Source organism: Notolabrus celidotus, chromosome 7 (assembly GCF_009762535.1).
Source record: "Notolabrus celidotus isolate fNotCel1 chromosome 7, fNotCel1.pri, whole genome shotgun sequence".
Lineage (NCBI taxonomy): Eukaryota > Metazoa > Chordata > Actinopteri > Labriformes > Labridae > Notolabrus > Notolabrus celidotus.
The window spans coordinates 17,705,368-17,721,152 of NC_048278.1; the positions used below are offsets into that span (position 1 = coordinate 17,705,368).

Sequence of the window (15,785 nt, forward strand, 5' to 3'; positions counted from 1 at the left end):
ATGAACTTCTTTCTCTCCTATCTGTGTGTACTTATGTGTGTGTGCGTTCTTGTGTGATTGTGTGTGAGGGTGAAACCCGTGGCGAGAAGATAAAGGGGCATGTGAAACCCTTGTTGAGCAGACACTCCTGAGTGATCAGACCTCAACGGACAGACAGACTTCATTGCAGAGCAGGTATGAGCTACTTCTTGCTTGTAACTTAAACAATTTGATCAATAGATAGATTATAGTTTTATATAAAACCCAGCTTGAACACATTAGGAATTGGTTCAATTATATCAGAATCTAAGAAGTAAATAGCCGGAGGACTAATGGATGATTGACAACAAAGTTTGAATGACTACAGGCTAAGTTTGTAATAAATAAATGTAGTTCTCATATGTCTGTCCTAATCAAAGGTTAATCTGAGGAGCATTTTGCTGTTGTTACTTATTATTGTCATTTCTATTGTAGTAAAAGTTTGATTTAGGTGGCTACAATTAAAAAAACACGATATTCTAACTACCTACAGAGTGAATAAACCAAGTATTTTTCAGCTCAGTTCACTTTAACAGAATGTGTGAAAAACGTAACTGACTGTAAACAGAGAATCAGTTACTTTTTTTCTCACAGAGCTGATGCAGGAACCTGAGAAGTTTCTCAGACTTCAAACTTTAAAAACACAAAACAGAACTGTTGTTTGACCTATTTGGATACCAAGAAGGCTGACATTAAACATGTTCAAATAAACAACATGTGACTCTGCTGTCGTTATGGAAAGATTTTATGGCTTATTTTAATAAGGAAACAGGACTGGAAAAGTTCCCATGAACTGTTACCATCAAAGGTGTAATAAGGAAGCGCCAAAGATCAATAACTACAGCATTGAGTTTATGTCTCTGATGCAGAGAAGAGGAGGGAACAAAGTTGTGCAAGGTGGGGGAAAAGCGTCACTGTGTTTATTTTTTTATGGGGTTCCGGGTTACTTGCAGCGTAACTACCAATAAGTTGATAAGATATTTATGACTTATTCATCATAAACAAAACAGGGGCATCTGATTAATTCCAGACAGATTGAAATTACATAGCTTTAACCTACTTCTATGACACCTTTTCACTTACATCTCATAATTATTTATGTCACAATTGAAACAGATCTAGCTAACAATCACATGGAGTCACATTAAAACTCAGATTTATAGCTAATAGTACTGTTACATGTACACACAGTCAGAACATGAAGCAGTTCAGAGCCTGGGGAAGTCAATTGTACTCCTGTGTACCACATAGAACCTTGTTTCGTAAAGAGGAAGTCTTTAAAACACATCATGTGACATGAATGTGTGCTTGATAATCCTCTAAATAACTTGCAGGCGAAGCAAAAGAAAATAAAGCGTGGATGTGAACGTACAACTTATTTCACACATGAACCAAAACCTTAGACAAGGACAGCGTGTAGGCCTAGCATATTCAAAGCAGAGTAAGACCCCTTGTGTTTTCCCCTACCAGTTACTGTGGTTAATGTATAACCAAAGCACATGCCATTTGACCCGTGTTGGTGCTTGCTTTTGTTTAAAGCCATCCTCATGCGTACAGCTTGTTTTCCTATAATTGCAATGAAACGAATGTATTCAAAATCCCAGGAGCAACAAAAAGGAAGTGTTGACTTTTATTTTATCATGTAGTTAGAGGCTGAACTAACTAACTAACCCCTTTCTTTATTTAACAGAAGGAAAAGAAAAAAACTGCCAAGATGTGTTGCTCCGGCTTTCTCAAGATTATGATGTTCGTCTTCAACGGCGCCATCTTTGTAAGTAGAAAAAAGAAACTTAAACTTTTCTGTGTCTGCTGTCCAGCATTGTGGGCCAGGTGCCACATGAAAACAGACTGGACAACACACATTTAAGTCAGTAAAATGTCACAATGAGAGCTATTCCCTTTGGCTTTGGATAACGTTCCTCTGTAGCTGAACATTGTTTCAGTAATAGAAACAATGTATGCTAAAGATGAAGCTACAGCTACCGGATGGTTAGCCTAGCTTTGCATGGTTAAAGGCTACCTCTTGTTTGTGATATGATACTGCAGGCTTAAAGTTCAAAATGGCTTTCAAATATCTTTGCACTGTAGTGGGCAACTTGCACAAAAAGGCTTAAGCTTATCAAGCATCCAGTAATACAGTTTTTGCTTTAAACCTCAACATAATCACTGCTCCCAGCAAAGAAAAGAAAAAAGAACAACTTAACCTTTTTAAACTTAAGGTGTTGTACAAATAACCAAATGAGTTATCATTTTCTATTTTTGGAGCTTAAGAGGTGTTCGCAGATGTTTATTGTCATAGTTATACATAGCAAGGTCAGGTGTTTGTGCTAGGCAAGGCTAAATGGCATCTGTTCATAGCTTTTTATTAAAGCTTTAGGGAGGAGTTTGCAGCCAGTTGAAAACAGCAATAAAGTTGACAACTTCTATATTGTAATTTCTAAAGACTGAAGCTGCTGTGAGTGGGTAGGTATCATACCAGACAATTGACAGCTGCTACAGAAAACATTATCAACACCAATAAGTGACACATTTGACTGTTAAAAAGAGCCTTACTTTTTGTCATCTAGGCAGGTACATTAAACTGTACCTGATCAAAAAGATCATCAAAGTGATAAGATGTTTGCCCAGAGTGGGGGACACCAAAATGACACTCAAGAACCTTGCCAGTAGCTTTAAGCATTCAGTCATGAGGTTGGTGCCAATCTTTGCAACAAATGAACAGCACCAAAGCAATGAAGCGTTCTCTAAAATTGTTGCAGAAATCTTGAAAAAAAACCCACAACATTACTAATTTACTCTCAATGTTATGGAGCTGTCATCACAGGGAAAGTAATTTTGAAAAAACAGCACAAATTCCCTCATTGTACAACTTAACTTTATAGGTTATAAGTTACCATGAATTTTAGAATGTCTTTTAATTTCCCCTTTGTTAGGACATCATTTTTTAATACTATGTCTTCATGCTTTAATGCATTGTTTCTTTTTATCCTTTCTTAACCCATCATGCAGTTGGCTGGTGGAGCCATCCTTGGCATTGGGGTGTGGGTGAAGGTGGACAGCGATTCTCTGCTGGGTATACTTAGTAGCGTGGAGGATGCTCCATCTGGGTTGTCCGTTCTCGTCTACGTCAGCTACCTACTCATTGGGGTGGGTGCTGTGCTGCTGATCATCGGCTTCCTGGGCTGCTGTGGAGCCGTGAGGGAGAGCAGATGTATGCTGCTGGCAGTGAGTGATGTTTGACAATTCAACTCCAGCTCATGAGCTGAACACACTGTGGAATTTTTTGAAAAATAGACACTGCTCCATGTTGAGTCATGAAAAATAATATTATCATCACCATAACCATTATTTTCCAATGTGTTGAAACCAGTGACAAGCCTGGTCTTCACTGTGTTTGACATAGTGATTTTTTCTGTTGAAAACATGTCTTTAAGACATTTTTAAAAGTCTTTCTTGTAATAAAGGGTTGGTCGAGTTTACTTACATTTTAGAATTCACACCTGTACTTGCAACTTTTTGGACAACTGTAAATGTTGAAAAGAAAGCTGTCTCATACAGTCCTCATACAAATATAGCAGCATTAAGAGCATACTGTCTAACATTTATGTTCATTTATTTATTCATGTGAATCACTGCAGTATCTTTCTACTCACTTAACACCTGTGAAGGTCCAGTTTCCTGGCATTTTCTCACTCTGTTGTTGAGATTGAAGTTTACCAACACAGTGAGTCTTACAGTCATCTATCCCTTTCTCTCCATTCAGTTCTTCAGCATTGTGCTGATTCTTTTCCTCGTTGAGGTTGCTGGAGCTGTGCTTCTGTTTGTCTTCGATGATGTAGTAAGTGTCCCTTGAAAGCAAAACATTATCCAGTGAGAAATAAATGACACTTTAAAAAATGTATTGCCTTTGAAAGTTCTTAAGATCTTTGCTGGAATGCAACTGAAATACTGTTTTCACCCCGTCTGTCACAGGCTAAACCGCTTCTTGAAGGTCTGGAGAAGGAAGTTATAGAGGACATTCGAAAAAACTATGGAGAGAACGAGGGTATGACAACCCTCTGGAATACGACCATGGACCAGGTACTTTATTTTAATGATTTTTTTACTGAATGCTCCAGTCCAGATATGTTCATATTTTTAGGGTCACAGGCAGTCATTTGATGCACCACATCACTGACAAGTATTCCTTTCATAAACACAGACAGGACACTGTCAGAGGTTCTTTGTTAAAGTGTATGACCATTTTTTAAAATAAATTGCACAGTCCACATGTCTGGCTCCACTTTGCAGTTAAGACCAGTTACTGAACTGTTTCTTTGTGTTTTCCTTCTAGTTTAAGTGCTGCGGATACAGGAACTACACCGATTTTACTGGTTCTCCTTATGTCAGCGATCATGAAGGGAAGTTTTATCCACTCACTTGTTGCAATGCAACCATCACAGAGGATGTTTGCTCTACATCAAACGCAAACAGTTCGGTATGAGACCAACTACTTTTGATCTGGATTGTAATCAATAAAGAAAGATTTTTATTGAATTGTACCAAACAATCTTAATCTCTGTTCTTTATCCAGATGATGATGGCTGCTTTGACAAGCTGCTGAAGCTGATAGAGGACAACGCTGTGTTGTTGCTGCTGTGGCTCTAGGAATTGCTGCTCTTGAGGTACATAAGACAATATTAGCAGATCTTTTTTTTCCAGCCACCATTCTAAAAGATTGCGGTGTTTTCTGGTCACAGTTAATTTCATAGTTAGCGAGGTGTTGATGTTAGAAAAATTAAAATGTGCCTTTCGCTTTACTGCTCATATGGTCTTTTAAATAATAACGTAACATAGTTATCATTATTATCGTTATTTCTCAGAATCCTTGTCTCTAAGACATATTTTGAATTATAGACTCGATAGTTAATATTTTAGAAAAATGCAGGCAAACTAAACAAATAGAAATCAGCACTAAAAGCTGCATCTCTCTTTTAATTAAAGTTTTACTGCAAATTTCTGTTCATGCTTAGCTGTCTAGGCTGTCTTTAATTAAGGAAGCATAGTATGAAAACTCCCTATAGTTCAAGGAGGCCCCCCATTGAAGACTGCTGAATTTGATGTAGCAACTTTTTTTTTTCCATATAACATGATTGAGGCTGTTATTGTTTAAATGTTTGTATGCTTATAGTCTTTCCCAAATTACATAAAAAGAGGAAATAACAAGGCTGTCAGAAAAATAAGCATACACTAAATTTAAGAATGAGAGAAAAAGTTAAATTGTTCTTTTCATCTGTAGCAAACAAAACAAAAAGAAAGAAAAACAGGCACATATCCCCCCAAAATCTTGTTGCCTCAAAACACAGCAGCTGTAATAAAAGATGATCCTACAGTCATTCAGTGTGACATGAAACCAAAATTTAAAGCTGTTATCAAGCTAAAATTTTAATTGAGTTAGCTTTCTTAGTGATGGAGCTAAGTTAAGTTATATATCCCACACAGTTGTATAAACTTGTTTTGTCTTATGAGCTGTATCTCAGATCCCTGTTTGGATGATGCATTGATGATATGTTGTCCTTACAGATTGCTGCTATGGTGGTTTCGATGGTCCTATACAACAACATTGGCAACAAGGCATAGTGACTCGTGTTTGGGATTGGAGGACAACTTTGTAATTGGTGAAGACAATTTGCATCTTTTTCATGTGTCAAGGTTTTTTCCTTGATTCAGACCAATAAAGGCTTTAAATGCTCCACAGGTTTTTTTTCCTTTGCCTGTGGAGCATTTCAGTCACAAACAGAGAGTTCGTCAATGGAGCTGTCATTTTCTTAGTTCCAGAACTGCATTTGTGCACATTTCTATGTGATTTTTTTATGTTTTAATAGGGCTGCTAATAGCTGATAGAGTGTGTGCTGATACATGGAGCTTTGTGTAATGAGGCACAGGACAGGAGGAATAAGTCAATTGTTAATATCCTTTGCATTCACTGTAGCAATATAACACGTTATTTTTTTATGTTTGATCAATTGAAATATAAAATATTACAATGTTGACTTCTTGACTTGTCTTTTTAGCATATTTTCATACCAGTATGCATGTTTTTATGTGGTTAAGATATGACATTCAAATGCACACTTATTTAGATTTTAGTGGATGAGTAATTTGACATTGTTATAATATTTAGGTAATCAGCCTGGACTGTAAACTGAACTAAGCGACAAAAAAATTAAAATAAATAAAATAAAGCAAACCAAGTTTATTCAATTATATTAAGTATATTCAATTCAACAAAGTTGATGAAATGCAGAACAATTAAGAAAAAAAGTAAAATTAAAGACTTACCCCAACAAGACAAACACAATCACACAAAAACAAAAGAACAAACAAATATATAACAACAGGTTAATAAATGGTATCAGTGAGTCAAGAGAAATTGGAAAGGAAAATATAAAGGCACTGTGTCATGTAGACCTAAATGTCAGTGAATAGAGGTACCCTTTAGCTTAATCTGAAAAATATAAGTATAAATAATTTACAACTGTTTTATGAAAATAATATATTTTAAAATTATTGGGTTTACCTAATTTGAACCAAGATCGTATTTTTATTTTTTTTACTAAATATATGTACACAAGAATCACTTACTCCAGCTTCAAAACTGAATATAAATGGACATGGTTGCCAGATCTGGATGAAAAAAACATCCCAATGGCCAATCATAGCTAGCCCAATAGCTGTTAAAACCAGCCCACAAAACCAGCGCAGTGCCACGACAATCAGTAAAAATTAAATGTTTTAATTTCAAACAAAACACCTTATAATATCATATATTTGCAGAACTGCATTTTTAAATGTACACACCGTAAACAGGAAATTTATTAACTATGAGCATTTTGTTTACCTTGTTGCAACTGCGGGCCGACCGGCAGCAGTGACTGTTGCGCTTACAGGCAGGGTTTAATTAAATGATTAATTTACTTGACACTGAAATAGGTCCATTTAACCCGCGAACGAAAAAGAAATCACCCAAGGCAGAAAATAAAATTCCGGGTAAACTGCGGACCTGGCAACCCTGTAATGGCACGAAAAAGTTACCTGATGACGTCTCGGTAAAACCAGCGATGATGACCTGTGACCTCTGTGTTTGACTGTAAGGTTACCATAAAGGTTACACAAACTGTATACGTGGGACACTACAAACAAACAATATAAGCATTGAATAATTCGGTGAAATACAGTTAGTTCGTGCTAATCTGATGATTATGTACCTGTCCATAAGCAATGAGGGAGAGTGGATGAAGACCGCAGATTGCGAAATCCAGCAGTGAGGATGGTAATTGCCCGGAATGGAGTGTAAACGGTCTCGAGGTGGACTATTGGATCAAGCTGCCGTAAGTTAGTGTTGTGTGTACTGTGTAGAAAGTAAGCTGCCTCTAGGTGTTTGCTAAAGTTTGCTCCTGCTAGCTAGTCGGGGTCATGTTTAGTTGTTTACATAGTCATGCCAAGTGAGTCTGCTTTATTCAAGGGTTCCTCTCGTGCCTTTAGCAGATTTGGACAGATACATTAGCATGCAGAGTGGACTAACATGCCACAAACAACATGTTTGGTATAGAAAGAAAGGTACTTTATTGACCCCCAGGGGGGAAATTCATTTTCACTCATGCTATTTATGGAAATGCTACACATACAGTTTTGTTGGTATATAAATGCACACACATGCAGTGAACATGCTTAGGGAGAGATGTCAGATTGAGGATACTACCGTCAACCAGTGCACCCAGAGCAGTTGGGGGTTCGGTGCCTTGCTCAAGGGCACCTCGGCAGTGCCCTTGCCCAGGCAAGTGAACCAGCACCTCTCCAGCCACCAGTCCACTTGCCAAACTTCGTCCATACAGGGACTCGAACCGGCGATCCTTCGGTTCCCAAGCCAAGTCCCTATGAACTGAGATACTGCCGCCCCTTCAACAGTGAGTCTGCTTTATTCAAGGGTTCCTCTAGTATAGATTGTATGATCACCTGAAAGCATTGCCTCTCTCATACTATCATCGTGAACTGTGAAGGCCCACATCAACAGAGCCTCCTAACATGCAAATACCATGTTTGATATAGCCTACAACATCAACAGAGCCTTCTAACATGCAAATACTCCTAACATGCAAATACCATGTTTGATATAGCCTACAAACATGATAACAGATTCTGGAGTGGTCGCCATCTTTTTTCAATAATTATATCATAGCTCGGATACATTCTTAACAGAGAAACATTGGAGTACTGTCACTGCTCTCATGAGGAAGTTTAAGCAGCTGTTTTTAAAGGCACTATGTGGAGTTTTTCCACCAGCTGAGAAACAGACTGAAACCAACACTGATGCCTCTTTATGACCTTCAAAAGCAAACAAAACCATAAACAACAACACTGATACCTTTTCTGTTGTCATTTTTAATGCCTTAAACCACTCAGAAGGGGTGGCAAATAATTACATTGAGTGATAAATCTGTCTGTTAAAAGACAGCAGGGTGAGGTTTTTGTTGAAAACACTACTTTTGCATGTACAGAACAAGAAATAAGAGGTATCACTTTGTCCACAATGGGGCGCCACAATTGATATAAATCAAAAGTTCCTCACAGCAGCTTTAAAGAAAGATTGAAAACAGTGCACAAAACCAATGAAGCACTCAACAGACGGTCAAAGTTAGCAATGAAATTAGAACATTTAGCAGCTATGAATAGACCCAGGAGACTTTTAAACAGAAGCTGAATCCAGGCATACTTTCTTTATGTGCCTATTAACACGACTTATTTTACATCAAGTTAGCTGTAATGGGGAATCATGAGTTTTCTATTGGCACATTTGCAGTTGGGGTTAGGGTTAGTCTCTTTTAGGTCGCAGTGTGTTTGTGTTTTGTTTCCAGTTTGCGTTTCCTGCAACCAGAGTCTGAAGTCAGATTATCCAGATGAAATTGTTCTACTGCATTTAATATAGTATATTTAATATTTGAATAATGTTCTCATTTTCATTAGTCCTATAACCACATCGCTCAGTTTGAGACCGTCAGGGCTACAGCTGAAATATTACGTCTAAAACTGTCACACACAACACAAGATTAAATCAGAGAGAGAGATCACTGTCAGAGAACAAACAGAGTTATTATAGTCAGATCTATCTGCACTAATGAAGGGAAATAAGACGGAATTTGCAGATTCACTCTGTGTAGTTGTCTTTTCTCTCAGTTATTCCTTCATGTTTCAAACTCCGCTGCGTTGAAGTTAGTCTGGATTATGTGTTTAACTTCTTCATATTTTTCTAATATCAGTGCAGTGTTTGACAAATATGTTGATGTGCTGACGGCAGACTGTCCTTGTCTGTGATTGGTCACATGCTGCCTTCTCTGCCCCGTTCATGTGAACGCGCTCCAGATTGACTCGTCATGTTGATAACCAGCTTCGTGTGACAGTTTAGCGCAAATCTTTATCAGGTTCAGTGAAGTCGGATCAGGCGAAGATATCTAGAATATGTTGAATTCGCTTCGTAGTATACCCCTCTGGTGTTAAAAATATCTGTTTATCTGGGCTGAAGCTGGGGAAGAAGTGTTTGCAATTGTGAAGGCAATATTCGAAATTTAAGCAAGAGTTGAATTTTTTTGTCTGTCCAGCATTGAAACTATACAGATAAACAGGATTTTGAGTGTGGTCCATGTGGTGTAGCCTTATGGTTGACTTTAATTAACTGCAGTGTATGTTACATTTCAGGATATATTTTTCCGCTGACCTGTTACAAGACACTGTACATCACATGGGCACATTGCAGTGTGTGTGTGTGTCAGCAGGTATGTGTGTTGTTGTACCAAGCAGATTCTAGTAAGGGAATTTTTAAGTGTGCCCTCTGTTGGCTGCTGAGGCAGCAGGTTGTCCTGTCACATGCCCTGACATAGATACCTAATGTCCTCTTCTTAATGACGTCATAATCTGAAAACATTGTCTCTCGCTCCACCCTCGCTCCCTCTCTCATTCTTACTGTGATCATAAAACCATTCATACTGCAGTTAAAGCAACCTGTAACAAGTATGTGTTGTGTTGTTCTCTTGGTTAGGTAGTGATTATGTCTGGTTGTGTGGGAGCGCTCTTGTAAAAGTTGATTTAGAGTGGAGAGTACATAGTGTTGAGCAGAAAAGCAAGATAATTGCTTGGGAACGTCATAAGTACAAAGGTTCCCACTTGCATGGTCAGTAAGGAAGTCCAGGTAACCATAAAACAGGTTCAGTAAGAACACATTTGGGTAGATGAGTGTTCTGCTTCATCATGAATGTTTCTTAAGTTTAATTATCACAGTTTCCATCCATAAAATGTGTGTGGCCCTTCAGCTCCTCAAGCTGCTTTTCTTTTTGCTTTTAAAGTTGTGCACTGTCTTCTTCTTGTTTGGCCACTTTTTGATGAAAATGAGGCCTGCATGTACAGAGGCTACAGGAAAGTCCTATATGTGTGTTACAGGTTCTACTTTTACTGGCATGGGGGTCCAAACCAAAGACTTGTATAAATAATGGACATAGTATCCGAGACATCACCCATCTGTTTCTGAAGCGATGTTTTGAAGTCTATCGTCGGCGGGAGCCATATTGGAAATGCTGAACACAACCTAACTGCTATTGAGCTAGTGTGAGGTAAAGAGGCGGGCTTTGAGCCTCCTAGCCAACAGCTACAGTGTTCCCGCCTGTCAATCAAGTCGGCTGTGCCTCTCATAATGGAAAACTCGTAATCTTAATATCTTCGAAATTGCAGCGTTATGAAAAAATTCACCCCCAAAACAATGTGTGCCGATCGAAGAATGAGCTATTCAGAATACACTAGTTTTTTGTACCAGGCTGTAAATGTGTTTATTTCTGCTGTGAACATCGGCTATTTTGTATTTGTGTGTATGTGGTTTCCAGTGCTTTCGGAGCCAGCCTCAAGTGAACACTAGAGAATCTGCAGTTTTTAATACTCCCACATTGGCTTCAATTCTTGTGGCTGCAGTTTGCCGCTTGGTCCAAACTCACAAGTCAGATTGTTTCCTAAGACATTTTTTTTTATAGTAGAACTGTAAGCACCATTTCATCATTGAGTTTTGTTGTTGACTTTATTTCTATTGGCTGTATCAGCTGTGCAAAATCAAGTCAATGATCCAGAGAGAGAGTGTTTTTTTTTTACCCTTATTTCTCGACTGACTAAACACTTGCTAAACTGAGTTTATCCTTCCTAGAAGAGAAAACAATTGTCACACCTCAACTACTGTTACATACAAATGTGTTAACCCTGTGAAAAGCTTCAGTAGAGTCATTAGTTTTTCTAAATGTGTGACTGAGACTTTGACATGTGGCAAAAGAGAAGAAAGAGAGCAGATACATTACTCATATATTGTCATGTGACAGATAAACATGTCCTGTAAGTGTGAGATGAAAAAGTTGTATCTCTACAACCACTTAAAATGTCATTCACAGTTCATTTAGGACAGACTGTATTAAAGAGAGCAGGCTGACATGCAGGGGACATCATGGTGAAGTCTGCCCTCTTGTGGAAAACATATAGACTACAGATAAAAGGAAGGTACTTTTTTTTCAGTTATATTTCTGAACACATCCTCACATGTTTCACATCACTTTTATTGTGCAATGTTTATAAAACAGTTAAAGAGGAAAGTCCTCAGCAACTTAAGAGTGAATGTTTTAGTGTAATATAGTTCAGGCATCTTCAGATTAACCTCTCTTTGTGAATCAATCTGGACCTCTATGTGAAGTGCCAGGTGGGTAACAGACGTGGTGAGGGTTTGCGGAAAAAGGGTGTGTTCTCATAGAGACCAAGATCTCTATGAGAAAGTCAAAAACCTTAGATATTATTACACCATCAGCCAGTCCACCTTTCAGTAGCTGCTGTGTGATCAGGTCACGGCTGACAGAGCTCACTGAAGTCTAATGGTGTAATGATGGGACGACAACAGGGAGGCTGTGGGAAATATAGACAGGAGATGGCTTGTTTACGAAGAGAGCATAAAGCCATTACTGCTTTACAACCAAAGGTAACAGGAACACCTGCTGAATGAGGCTTTTATTGTAGACAAGATCATGTGTTCAATTGAAGTAGTGCTGCTTTTTCTCATCTTCAAGTTGGGAAGGGAATTTCAAATGTGTAGGCATAGAGCACATTGTCCTTATATGGTAGAGGTATGATCAAAAAATCAATTAGTGGTTTACAGCTTGAAAAATGAATTGAAAAATGGTTTGCTGACTAATGAATGTAACTGTTACATTTTGCATATGGGAAGGATAAACAGTGCTGTTACTGACAGAGGAACTCAACCACTGACACAGGGACTAATTTTAAAACATCATTAAAACATCAAACCAGGAAATATGACTGTAAGCATTGCTTTTATCATGTTGAATGTCTGCAAACAAGGTTTGGAGCTGCTCTGGTGGCTGATGGCTGTTTAAAAAAATAAATAAAAAAAATTTAACTTTGTTTTTATTTTGGTTTTAGGCAACTTAAACAATAATGTATACATCTTTACTGTATCTGTTGTTATATGGTTTCATAAAATATAATATAACAATAAACAAAACACAAAAGACATACCTTTAAATGAATGAATTAACAAATAAGAGTAAATAATACATACATATATAGAGAGAGAGATAATAGAAAACAAGCTGGGGTTATAAACTTAGTGTGACGTCTGGTCTGGCGTGGGAAATGTGACACCTTCTGTGCATTAAAACACAGGTGAGAACCGGCAGCTACCTTTATAAAAGTCTCCCTCCTTCACATTCACAAAGCACTGACAGCAAGGTTACCGTTTGGAACCTTGGACCAAACCACCAGACAAAGATATATACTTTTGAATCTTCTACTTGCTTTAGCCATATTTTTTCAATAAGACTTTGAAAATAATAGCAACTTTTAACTTCTGTTCCAGGACTTTCCCTGTTTCTTTTCAAGAATGGCTTCCCTGATCGTTCTGGTCTTTCTTTCTTGTTGGACTCTGACTCTTACATTCCCTCACAGCGCTTTTGACAACATTTTGAAAAGGTCAAGAGTAGATTTTGAATCATCAGGTGGTGGACCAGATGAACCTGTCAGAGGAATAGTGAAGGTGGTGCAGCTAGACTCTCAGTCCCTGCCCCACTCAGGCTTCTTCAGAAGAGGACTGACCCATAGAGGAGCCCCCTTCTCCAGCTCCAAACTGTCCTTCCCTGCTTTCTTAGCCAACGGGCGTCCAAGTCCAGCCTCAGCCCGTAAGACCCCAGTGAGTCCTATACATCACCTGACCCCTAAAAATGATATCGAGCTTAAGAAGAGGCAAGGCCTGCAGATGTGGCAGAGAGCCACAAGTAAAGGAGAAAAGATGCACCTGCTAGTCAACCTGAAGGACACCAAACAGACATGCAGTGCCGTACCTTTCACTCAGGTAAGAGCCAAAGAATTTTCAAAGCATCATGTCTCTGCCAAATTTATGTCTGTGCAACACATGACCAAGAACATTAAAGCTCCATTCTGAAATGTTTAGCTGGTTATAAAACTGACTGAAATGAATAGTGACGCCTCTTTATGACCCATGAAAGCCAACAAGACTATCAGTATAAAGACAAACCACTTTATCCATAAGGGGAGCCAAAATGGAGCTTTAAATTAAAGATAGTAATGAAAGAAAATTTTTCAGTGGCCAGGACACATTTCTGTTTTAAGCTCTTTTCTTTGTATCTGGATGTAAATCATGAAAATGTTCATGTAAATAATTTCAATAATTTACAATTGATCAGCAACTGACAAGATAATGAGCTGTGAAAACTGAAGGAAGATCTGTCTGTATTTGTAACACACTAGCTTCGTTCAGATGATAGCTAATTGTAGGATCCTGGCACTTGCTAGTTAATATCACTGTTTGTTAGTAAGTGGCTTAAAGTAACATTACAATTGAATAGTATTAACAGTGCAAAATTAATAGTTCAAATTTTTAACTAACAATGTGTTGTTGTGAAATGTACCTCCTTGCTAATTTGATAAACTCCAACATAATATTTGCTTGAAAGTTGCTAACGTTAGCTGTTTTCTAACAGTATCTAATGGGCTATCAAATACGTTGTGTTGCTTTGAAGTACTAATCTAACTTGTGCATTTTCAGATTCTTATAGATGTGATAAAACAATAGCATTTGTCAAATTCTGTACATTAATGCTACTTGGAACACATGACATTATAACAGCATTTGAGTTTCCCGACCCTGGTCTGATATCAGAATAACAGCCGTGTGAATATAGTGTATGATGTGTAAATAAACTCAAAGTGTTGCATTTTACACCCTCAAAGGTACATATATAAATCATTATTGCTGTGATGTTTTAGCTAATCTTGGCTCTCTTTTTCTGCCCCTCAGCATGTGACAGCAGAAGGATGCAGCACAGTAACCGTGCACAACAAACTGTGCTTTGGCCAGTGCAGCTCTCTGTTTGTCCCGTCTGAAGGGGAATTTGGAGGGCTTGGTGCCACTGGGACAGGGTCTCTCCACCACCGAGCCCCCTGCTCCCGTTGTGCCCCATCCAAGTCTCACACTGTGACTGTGCCCCTACGCTGTGGAGTTGAGGTCAGGGAGAGGCGGCTGGTGGTGGTGGAGGAGTGCAAGTGTGAGACGGGCAGTGAAGAGAAGAGTGCTGAGGCTTCTACACATCTTTAATTTTTTTTGTTACAAAATGTATGACAGTTCAGTGTTTGTCTGAAGTTGTCTGAAGGAAGAAGAGGGGCTTTGTTTTGACTTTGTTTTCCCTAATTGAAGAAAAACACTGAGACACTTGTATTGTGTATTAACATGTGTATCTGTATTTATAATTGTTAATGAGTCTGAATGTGTTATTCAGAAAAATGTGTTGTTGTTGTGGTGAATTCCACCACTGACTGATGACTAAATGACCTCTATTCAGGTCATGTTACAGACGGATCTGTCCACACTGGACTTGTGTTAACATTTGAAAATGTGTTTGAATTAATCTAAACTGAAATATTTGGATCTGTAATATTGTCATTGAAGTGTCCCATTTGTACCAACCCCATTTGCCTTGCTTTGCTAATTAGTTTTCTGCTAACACTGTTAGTTTCACGAGTGCAATGTAGTTTGCATGCCATGCTCGAGTAAAAACATGAAGAGCATTTGTTGTTTTTTTCCATCCACTCTCGTAATCAAGTGTTCAAGCATCAGCTCCTATATTTTATTAAAAAGCCTTGTTCCACCGACTTTTAGCACATAGCACTTACATCTGAAAGCACCAAACTAGAGAGCAAACGAGCTATTGAGCACGGGTACTTAGCAGTAAGCAAACATAATTGTTTCAGCATGGACCCCTGAATTATGTATAGGAACCACCTATTCTCATGCCCAATCTCTTTTCAGGGTGGTTGTGGGAATTTGAACATCCTTCTTTGCAGATGCACTCGAGTGGCTGAGCATGTGTGATTATGTGTGTATGTGCTTTTTTTCAGTTAGGGCCCATAAAACCTATTATTCATTTATATCCTGGCACCTGGGTCTGGTAAAGTGAACTCATCCCACACATCTCTACATACATTCCCAGAGGAGCATAAAGAAGAGGGCTCTTTACGTTGCCTTGGCATGCAGTCAAAATGACTGTTTAGATGGCTATTTGCATTCACGTGGGCTTTCTGAAAAGTGAAAGCGTTCATTGCGCTACGGGGGTTGCATTGAACCCCTCGGATTCCATTAGCATGTGATTAACATCTTGGGTTGATGGCTATATTTTTCAAGA

General features: G+C 38.4%; 3 protein-coding genes and 1 long non-coding RNA gene across 6 annotated transcripts in view; 3 read left to right on the plus strand and 1 right to left on the minus strand.

Annotated features, from left to right (window-relative positions):
* Positions 1-909: 909 nt before the first annotated feature.
* LOC117815409 lies at positions 910-7,066 on the minus strand. The gene is made up of 3 exons (XR_004631807.1): positions 6,899-7,066; positions 3,672-3,866; positions 910-3,289 (listed from the first exon to the last, which is right to left on the minus strand). It is a non-coding gene; the product is annotated as an uncharacterized LOC117815409 (long non-coding RNA).
* On the plus strand, positions 1,300-6,050 carry LOC117815406 (tetraspanin-1-like). Of its 2 annotated transcripts, none has more exons than XM_034687105.1 (8): positions 1,300-1,459; positions 1,709-1,789; positions 3,028-3,243; positions 3,782-3,856; positions 3,991-4,098; positions 4,352-4,495; positions 4,592-4,682; positions 5,581-6,050. In XM_034687105.1, exons 2-7 carry the CDS (start codon positions 1,733-1,735, stop codon positions 4,619-4,621), a joined length of 630 nt encoding a protein of 209 aa, XP_034542996.1. In that variant the 5' UTR covers positions 1,300-1,459; positions 1,709-1,732; the 3' UTR covers positions 4,622-4,682; positions 5,581-6,050. The 2 variants fall into 2 exon arrangements, with proteins under 2 accessions (XP_034542996.1, XP_034542995.1); XM_034687104.1 differs by lacking the exon at positions 1,300-1,459 and adding an exon at positions 1,532-1,634.
* Positions 6,908-15,785, plus strand: part of LOC117815405 (nuclear factor 1 X-type-like) — a 152,045-nt gene continuing 143,167 nt past the window's right edge. Inside the window, exon 1 of the mRNA XM_034687091.1 lies at positions 6,908-7,388. The gene's annotated coding sequence lies outside the window, so the exon portion shown is untranslated. The remainder of the gene's footprint in view (positions 7,389-15,785) is intronic.
* Positions 7,408-15,171, plus strand: dand5 (DAN domain family, member 5). Of its 2 annotated transcripts, none has more exons than XM_034687107.1 (3): positions 7,408-7,964; positions 12,947-13,438; positions 14,405-15,171. In XM_034687107.1, exons 2-3 carry the CDS (start codon positions 12,971-12,973, stop codon positions 14,699-14,701), a joined length of 765 nt encoding a protein of 254 aa, XP_034542998.1. In that variant the 5' UTR covers positions 7,408-7,964; positions 12,947-12,970; the 3' UTR covers positions 14,702-15,171. The 2 variants fall into 2 exon arrangements, with proteins under 2 accessions (XP_034542998.1, XP_034542999.1); XM_034687108.1 differs by lacking the exon at positions 7,408-7,964 and adding an exon at positions 11,552-11,580.

Excerpts from the sequence above, each read along its gene's own strand:
- LOC117815406 (XM_034687104.1), top strand. The coding sequence starts at position 1,566 with ATGCGTACAGCTTGTTTTCCTATAATTGCAATGAAACGAATGTATTCA. Across the intron at positions 1,790-3,027 it reads TCTTCAACGGCGCCATCTTT|TTGGCTGGTGGAGCCATCCT; the intron begins GTAAGTAGAAAA and ends CCCATCATGCAG. Across the intron at positions 4,496-4,591 it reads CATCAAACGCAAACAGTTCG|ATGATGATGGCTGCTTTGAC; the intron begins GTATGAGACCAA and ends TTCTTTATCCAG.
- dand5 (XM_034687107.1), top strand. The coding sequence starts at position 12,971 with ATGGCTTCCCTGATCGTTCTGGTCTTTCTTTCTTGTTGGACTCTGACT. Across the intron at positions 13,439-14,404 it reads GTGCCGTACCTTTCACTCAG|CATGTGACAGCAGAAGGATG; the intron begins GTAAGAGCCAAA and ends TCTGCCCCTCAG.